Source organism: Eubalaena glacialis, chromosome 12 (genome assembly GCF_028564815.1).
Source record: "Eubalaena glacialis isolate mEubGla1 chromosome 12, mEubGla1.1.hap2.+ XY, whole genome shotgun sequence".
Lineage (NCBI taxonomy): Eukaryota > Metazoa > Chordata > Mammalia > Artiodactyla > Balaenidae > Eubalaena > Eubalaena glacialis.
The window spans coordinates 44615951-44625266 of record NC_083727.1 but is presented as its reverse complement, the minus strand read 5'-3'; the positions used below and the strand labels follow the sequence as shown (position 1 = coordinate 44625266).

Here is a 9316-nt window from a genome sequence, read left to right as displayed (position 1 = left end):
ATCAAGTACCAAGGACAGTGAAGTTCAATTTTTGTTGAATATGGAACATATTTCAAGTTTCTGTAGTTTGGGACTTACTTTCACATTTTCAAAGGAATTTTCCAGCTTTTTCAGGGACATTTCTTATCTTTCCACCTGAATTGGAAGAAATGTTCTTTTTTCCTTGAAAATTGCTTTCTTTTCCAAGATAAATTAAATCTCTCTTTCCTGTGAACTTCCATTGTTCATGGTGTTTCGCTTTCCAGTTTCCCCCCTCAATAGTTTTATTAAAAATTGTATCAGAATACAACATAAAATTTACTGCTTTAATCATTTTTAGCACACAGTTCCATGCCATTAACTACACATTGTTGTGCAACCATTACCACCACCCATCTCCAGGTTTTTTTTTTTTTCATCTTGCAAAACTGAAACTCGTACTCCAAATCAGTAACTCCCCATTTTCCCATCCTCCTATCCCCTGGCAGCCACCATTTTATTTTATGTCACTATAAATTTTACTATACTAAGATCTCATGTGAGTGAGTATTTAAACGTTTTTGACTGGCTTAATTCAGTTAGCATAAAACCATCCCGATTCATCCATGTTGTGAAATTGCCTACATTTTGAATGGTGAAAAATATTCCATTGCATTTATATACCACATTTTATTTATCCGTTTGTCCATTGATGGCCACATGGATTGCTTCCACTTTTTGACAATTGTGAATAATGCTGTTATGAACATAAGAGTGCAACTATCTGTTTGAGTCCCTGTTTTCCATTCTTTTGAGTACCTACCCTCACACAGAATTATTGTATTACATGGTAACTGTATTTTTAATGTTTTGAGGAACCACCATACTATTCAAACTACTCTCCATAGTGACTGCATCATTTTGTATTCCCACTAAACAGTGCACGATGGTTCCAATTTCTCTACATTCTTACCAACACTTGTTCTTTTTTTAATTTTTAATTTTAATTTTTTTGTAACTAGCCATCCTAACGGGTGTGAAGTGGTAGCTCATTGTGGTTTTTGACATGTATTTAGCTAATGATTAGTGATGTTGAGTAACTTTTCATGTGCTTTTTGATTTACTGCATATTTTCTTTGGTAAAATATCTATGTTTAAATATATTCCTTTTTTGAGTTAATTTTTCGATATGGTATAAGTAGGAACCAAACTTTATACACTTTTCCATGTAGATATCCAGTTTACTCAACAGTATTTATTGAAAAGGCTGTCTTTTCCCCATCGTATGGTCTTGATTCCTTTGTCAAAATTCATTTTGCTTGATATTGTGAAAGTTTCTTTCTGGGCTCTGTATTCTGTTCCATTGATCTATTGTCTGTCTTAATGCCTGTACCACAATATTTTGATAACTGATTTGGTGGTAAGTTTTGAAATCAAGAGATCTAACGCCTCCAACTTTGTTCTTTTTCAAGAATGTTTTGGCTATTCAGAGTCTGTTGAGATTTTTATATGAATTTTACAGTAAATTATTCTATGTGCAAAAAATATTAGTGGACTACTGCATAAGATTGCATTGAATCTGTGGATCACTTTGGATAGTATTCACATCTTGACATTATTATATCTTCCAATTTATGTACAAGGGATATTGTCTAGTTATTTGTGTTCTTTAGTTTTGTTTAGCACTATTTTGTAGTTTTCAGTATACAAGGCTTTAACCTCCTTGGCTAAGTTTATTCCTAAATATTTTATTCTTTTAAATGCAATGTTAAATCGAACTGTTTTGTGAATTTTTTTCTTTGGATTATTCCTTGCTAGTGTATAGAAATGCAACTGATTTTTGTTTGTTGCTTTTGCATCATGCAACTTTGTGAATTTGTTTACTGCTTCTAATAATATTTGTGTGGAATCTTTAGGTTTTACTGTGTATAAAGTCATGTTGTCTGTGACCAGAGACAATTTTACTTATTCCTTTCCAATTGATGCCTTTTATTTCATTTTCTAGCTTAATTTTTCTGGCTAGGACTTCCAGTACTATGTTAGATAGAAATGGCATGAATAGGCATCCTTGCTTTGTTCATGATCTTAGTGGAAAATCTTTCAGTCTTCAACCATTGATTACGATGTTAGCAGTAGCTATTTCATATATGACTTTTTATGTTTAGTTTCTCCCTATTCTTTATTTTTTGAGTTTTTTTTAATCATGAAAAGGTGTTGGATATTATAAAATGCTTTTTCTCTGTTGAGATGATCATGAGGTTTTTTTCCCTTTGTTCTGTAAATGTGGTATGACATTAATTAATTTACATATGTTGACCCATCTTTGTATCCCAGAAGTAAATTCTACTTGATCATGGTGCATAATCCTTTTAATATGTTGCTGGTTTGTTTTAAGGGTTGTATTAAGAATTAATATTACATGATAGATGTAGTTTGCCAAGTATGGTGCCTGGCATTTAGTAAAACATATTTAAGTTTTCAAATCTCTTCATATATTTTAAGGGTTTTTTTCCCTAAAGAAATGTTATAATTTAATGGTAGTGGTTGTTGGAAGTCTAACTGATAATGAAGTGGGCTATAACCCTATTTTCAGTCTTACTACATCCTAAATTTGTTTCTTAGCTGATAACTGTAAAAGGAAAGTGAGGTATCAAAGCCTATGGAGAACTAACAGATATTTAGCTGGCTTGAGAACAGACTGACGTAAGTTGGAGAAGAGATTAAAGTGGGTTGGAGGAACTTTTTGCCCTCATAGTGTTATTTCTTACCCAGTTGTTGTTGATGTGCTTGTCCCACTAGGTACCATTGGAGACTGGAAATATCACTTGACCGTGGAGCAAAATGAAACATTTGACAGAGTATTCCAAAGGAAGATGAAATATTTTCCCTTGAATTTCATCTGGGACATAAATGAGGAGTAGAATCAATGCAAAAGAATCAAAAATCTACTAAATTTGTGGGCATACTTTAATATATATTTTAATACATACTTCTCATGCTAATGTTGATTATAAAACTTTATTATTAAACAAAATTAGTGAACAGTGCTTACATTCATTGTCATGAGTTTTGTAAACATGAAATTTCAAACATTAAAATGATTTGGGAGATTCTCTGCATTAGTAGCCTGTAAGATAAAGGGAAAAACAGAAAGCATGCAGCATGAATTGTAAATCCCTTGAGAGAGTTTTCTGTAGTGTGTACTTTTCCTTTATCTACAAATAAATTTGGGATTAAAAAGTAAAAATCCTTTCATCATTCTAAGTGAACTTTATTCTTTGGTTTTAACCAACGTGAATGTCAAAATAAATAGAGAACTCACATGAAACACATGCATCCATTTAATAATTTACCAGATCACAAAGTTTACATGAAAGAGCAGAGGTTCAAAGGTGAAATAATCATCTAATTGTTCTATCATTTAACTATTGGTTGAAAAAATACTTTTATCCATAACATCTCAGTCACTAAACTAATTCCATATGTATTTACTGGTTAAATAATTTAAGATAAAGTCATTTTGAATAACTAGAAAAATATAAGTGAATCTGATCATAATTCCCAAATGGGGAAAAACTTGTGAAGCATAAATCAATGGAAGAAACTTAAAGGAAAAAATTAGTAAACTTACAATCATCAACATTTCAAGGCACCACTATCCACAGCAAACAACAAAGGAAAGAACTCTATGTACAGTGTACATTACTAAGGATGCATGAATTACAACCACATTGAAAACATACATGAATCTCAGAAACGTACTATTGAGTGGAAAAAAGGCTAGACACTTACTGCATGAAACATTACATAAGATTAAAAAATAGGTTAAAATAATCTATGGGTTTAGAAAAAGAGATCTTACCTATAGGAGTGATATAGTAACTGGTAAGGCAAATGACAGAATTCCTGTGGTCTTGGTAATACTCTGTTTCTTCATCTTAGTGCTGGTTCCATAGGTGTGGTCACTTTGTGAATATTTATCAGGCTGTGTGCATGTGATTAGTGATTTTCAATGTATTTTGTCATATATTAACAAAACTGGTGAAATAATTCATAAACATAAAAAATAAACATAATTACAATGACATCATTATAAATAAACAGCCTTTCAGAGTATGTATGGCCATACTTCAATATTTTACTTTTTATTACCAGTACATGCTCATTATGAAGAAACAAGAAAAGAAAAGTAGATTTGAATGTCATGCTTTTAAGGCACAGTGGAGAATGGATTACTTTTATTGAAGAATAGGTAAAGCATCGTGTTTATTACACAATGACACTATAGCTAAGCTAAAAGAATATGATATGCATTAATATAACCACACTAAGCAGTAATCGCAATACGCCCAACTCAGAGGAAAGAAATGGACAGAAAAAATATAAAATTTTAAACAGAATATTTCATCACAGCAAAATCGCTTCACAAAAATAAAAGTAAAAAATGAGGCTGCAATCAAAATAAATATGCAGTGATTCATTTGTTAGCCAAGAAAAATAAGTTATTTATTGATGTTGGGTTGATTAGAGTTTGAGTAAAGCATCTAAAGAAACATGTCTATAGAAAATAAACATACCTAAGACTGTAAACTGTCTCCCAACATCCGTGAGTCTACCCTTGTCTTTAGTAGACATATATTACAAAGAATTATTATAAATTATAATCTAAGTTTGAATAAATTATAATAGAAAAGCTGTGGAAACTTTTTTTTTTCTTGTTATATAAACACATAATATTTGGGCCGCAAAACTAAAACAATTACTGGCCCATTACCGAAAAGTTTGCCTATGCCTTGTATTAGGCTCATGTCTTCTTTTTTATTTAAACAGTACAATCTGTACTACCTTTATTTATTTTAATATTTAAAATGTCCCAGAATTTGTCAGTTGCAATAAGTCCAAGTTGGCTCTGGTGTGCTTTTGACATGTTTCCAGTATTCTTTCAGTTCTTTCTGATACAGGAAGATGTTCTAGGCTCATTTGTACTTTCCTTGCCCCTCCACTGCAATCAGCCATTGATTGTGACTGATTGCTTTAGGTATGCTCATTGCTCTGACTTCTCATTGCTTCCAGGTCCCTCAGCAGACAGACCTAGGTAATATAACATGGTACAATTTCATGTGATGATATGATGTGCTCCCAATTACTTCAATTCTTTGAGATCCAAAATGACAAAACGAAAAAAATGAATTGATTACTTGGAGTGAAGAAGAGGAACAAATTACGACATCACAATTATACAGGTCTTTCTAAAACGTTTCTCCATTTCACCTTTAGTTAAAATTTTGGGCAGACCATTATTGGAATAGGGCATCCCCTCCAACAGCTTAGGAAACTAAAACTTCACTGATCATTAAAAAGTTCCAAGGAAACAAAAAGTTAGTAGCATTCTTAGTTGCAGATGTACCGTATCTTTTTTTTTTTTTTTTTTTGGTATAGAAATGAGGAAACTAAGACAATTCCTTTAATTGTAGATGTGGCACTGTCTTTTTCACTCTCATGTTATTACAGACTTGTCTAAAGAGAGATCTCAAGCATCTCTAAAGGCCCCTAAAGCGTTCAGTTCAATGAAAATTCCTGCTATGAAATCAGAAATTATTGGGTGAGCTATTCACCTTTGTAAGTGTTCTAATCTCTTTGATTTCTACTTTTAGGGTTGTCATTCTCACAAAATGTATTAGTGCCTTAATTCACGAACATTAGGTAAAACAAGAGATAAGATGAACATTTCCAAGCATAAATTACCCTCAGATTAAACCCTATTTCCTTATCAGTGCTGATTTGGACATTGAAGGGATTAAAGATCTCCCCTGGAATCAAATTCTGTGTTTAGTGGAAACCTGAAAATCATTATCAAAGAGAAGCTTATGTAAGCATGATGACTGAGGAATGAGGAAATGTCCAAAAGAGATGTTAGGACAGATCTGCGACAAATTTCAGTTATTGTTGAATTCAGAAAAAATGGGCTGGGAGTGTGATAGTTCCAACTATGTTTTTATTTCTCAATATTGCTTTGGCTATTTGAGGTCTTTTGCTGTTTCATGCAAATCTTAAGATTATGTGTTCTAGTTTTGTGAAAAATGGCTTTGGTAATTTGATAGGGATTGCATTGCATCTGTAGATTGCTTTGGGTAGTATGGACATTTTAAAGATACTGATTCTTCCAATCCATGAGCACGGTCTATTCCTCCCTTTTATCTGTCTTCAATTTCTTCCCTTAATGTCTTATAGTTTTCAGAGTACAGTTCTTTCACCTTCTTCATTAAATTTATTCCTAGGTATTTTATTATTTTTGATGAAATTGTAAATGAGATTGTTTTTCTTCACTTTTCTTGATTATTCATTATTAGTGTATAAAATGCAACAGCTTTCTGTATATTAACTTTGTATTCTGCAACATTACTGAATTTATTTATTAGTCTAATAGTTTTTTGGAGTCTTTGGAGTTTTCTGTGTATAATATAATATCCTCTGAAAAAAGTGAAAGTTTTACTTCTTCCCTTCCAATTTGAATGACTTTTATTTATTTTACTTGCCTAATTTGTATGGCTAGGACTTCCAATACTGTGTTGAGTAAAAGTACCAAGAGTGGGCATTCTAGTCTCATTCCTGATGATAAAGCTTCTGTAATGTCTACTTTAAAAAAAAGATAAACAAATTGGAAGGGCATCATTTAGGATGGACAACCCTGGGTGTTTTTGAAAAAATAATTTAAATATCAGTGATTTTATAAGACCCTTGGTACATTCCACGGCCATAGCCACTTTTACATAGGATGGTGCAAATAAAGACATGAAAAATAAATATCAGCCCTGTGAGATAGGTATAAAAGATCTTACTAACCTTATTTCATGCCCAAGGAAGTCATTGCTGTCGCTTTCAAATACATCTTGTTGTGTGTTGGATAGTTGTCAAAGTTAAGTAAGTATGACTACTGGTTACATGCAGTTCTCTTTAGTATACCCAACAGTGTTGACTTTTGCTGTTTCTGGAATAACTGGATATCATTTTCCTAATGTCAGCAAAATCTTACCCAATTTATTTATCCAAACTGAGTTACCTTCTGACACCCTAGAACGATATTCATTGGCCAAGACGAACTCTGCAGGGGATATTTCTTTCTCAACAACAAATTGATCCCTATCATCCTTAAAGTTATATCAGAAGTGGATTTTGCTTCTTCAGTGAACCTGTAACAGTGAGTAGTAAAAGGGTAGACTTAGAGCTCTTTCAAATCTCACCCCCTCTTTAGCATACAAATGAATTTACTTTTTCATCAGTTTTATATTTTTCCTTCTCTATTTTTTGAACTTCAGTGCAAGAATAAGAGAGATACAAAAGATGTCCTTTACACAATCACTTCCTCCATATTAATCAAGGAGATGCAAACAATATATATTTTGCCAATACCCACATCCCACATGAATCTACCCCATATCCCACTCTTTTTCTCTTGTTTCTATGATACACCAACACTTACAATTCTCTCTCTCCTGAAACTGTGCAAGACAGACTAAACATAATAAACATCAAAAATAGAATGATGTTCAGAGTGTTTGTGTGGGCTGGCTGACACTCTTTTCTCTTTTCTCAGCATCCAGATTTTCTGGAATTGGTTTTTCAAGTCTGTGTGTGTGTGTGTGTGTGTGTGTGTGTGGTATTGTGGGGTGTCAGGAGGGACGTGATCGTGACTCACATCTTCATCTTTGCTTTTCTCTTCAGCTATACTCCCAACTTATGACTTTTGCATTGTCCATGTTCTTCAGTATAAATCCTTCCTTTCCACATTCCACAGACTAGTTTCTCCAAGGCTTTTCCTGGAAAATTTGTGTACTAGTGTCATAATCACTCTCCACCTATCTCTATTGAAACGGTACTTGATGGCTTATCAGCCAGTCTGTTCTAACTGAGTTCTCATTAGTAGAAATTGCCTGGATTTCAGCTTGAGTGAGGAAACTCTGGCAGGTTAGTAGGGCTTAATTGGATCTTTTAAATGGGAGTCAAATTACATCCCATGAAGTCTTCTCTGGAGGTTGAGATAAAACATTCATGGAAACCAAGACAGTGCTTTATCACTTATGTTTTTGATTCTGAATTTTTAGTGTGAATGTTTGGATTGTTAAAATGCAGATTTTCGATCACAAAGGAATTTGGGAGTTTACTAGAACTGGCTCAAGAAAATAAATAAATAGAGCCAATATAACATCAGATTATCAAAGTAATGTCAACCTTGTATGATAAAAGACAGATTCCATCAAAAACAGGGCAGTCTCCCAGAAACAGTTAGTTAGGGGGAGGCAGATGAAGGAGAGAGGCTGAGGCAACCCACTGCGTGGTCAGGCGGCCGTTGGGTGGGCGCCCTGGCCTCGATGCCTCCGCCCTGTGTGGCAGCGAGCAAGCTCCCCACCCACTCTGCTGGTTATGGTGCCCACTCTCACCAACGTGTCTGCTGGGATCCCCAGCAGCAAAGTGAAATACTCAAAGCTCTCCAGCACTGATGATGGACACATTACCTGTCAGAAGGAAACTTTACCTGCTGAAGCGAGCTTCAATCGAAAAAATGTCCAGGTGTCCTGAGATCTCAAAGTTCAAGAAAAGCCCTACTAACATTCCTTATAAGGCCATTGCCTGCGCCTCCTTACAGTTTTTGACTGGTGTTTTTCTCATTATTACGGGCTGCCTCCTGCTGGCAGGCTACATCAGCAAAGTTGGCGCCAACCGAGCCTTTCCAGTTCTGACTGTGGGCGTCCTGGTGTTCCTCCCCAGATTTTACCACCCAATCATCACATACAGAGCATACCGAGGCTGCCAGGGCTACTCCTACCGTGATTTTCCGGACTGTGATGACTAGGCCCCGCCACAGCCAGAAGAGTCACAGATGGGGGTGAGCAGAGTTTAAGGCATTTGGCAGATGCTGTGGAAATTGATGCCTAAGGATTAAGGAATTCTGCTGCTTTGCAAATGCTTGGCAAAACTATGCATTTTTGCATAGTTGCAAACTATGCATCTTTGCATGGATTTTATAAATCCATCCCCAAAATGTTAACTGAGTTTACAATTAGCCAAATAGGAAGCTAGGAGAGGACGTGCTCTATTTTTATTTTTCTGGCCCTCGCACAAGCCCATGACAAATTTTTCCACTTGGATATGTATAGAGGAGGAATAGCAGTGTTAATTGTATGAGGAAGTGAAAAGTTACTATGCAGAAGAAAATGTTGTTGCCACCACCTACTTAGAGCTGAACAATTCTTTTAAATAGTCCTCATCGATAATTTTATCTTGTGGCAAATGGAAAAATGCAGTACATTATGTTAAATTTCTTATTACCAAGTAATTTATTTGAAAAGTTTCTGAGTAT

At 34.4% G+C, this 9316-nt stretch overlaps 1 protein-coding gene across 1 annotated transcript; it reads left to right on the top strand.

Annotated features, from left to right (window-relative positions):
- The first annotated feature begins 8379 nt into the window (after nucleotides 1-8379).
- On the top strand, nucleotides 8380-8809 carry LOC133102523 (transmembrane protein 230-like). Its single transcript, XM_061207519.1, has 2 exons — nucleotides 8380-8476; nucleotides 8544-8809. The coding sequence occupies exons 1-2, from the start codon at nucleotides 8380-8382 to the stop codon at nucleotides 8807-8809; spliced, it is 363 nt and encodes a 120-aa protein (XP_061063502.1).
- The last annotated feature ends 507 nt before the right edge of the window (nucleotides 8810-9316 follow it).

Excerpts from the sequence above, each read along its gene's own strand:
- LOC133102523 (XM_061207519.1), top strand. The coding sequence starts at position 8,380 with ATGGTGCCCACTCTCACCAACGTGTCTGCTGGGATCCCCAGCAGCAAA. Across the intron at positions 8,477-8,543 it reads TGATGGACACATTACCTGTC|AGTTCAAGAAAAGCCCTACT; the intron begins AGAAGGAAACTT and ends CTGAGATCTCAA.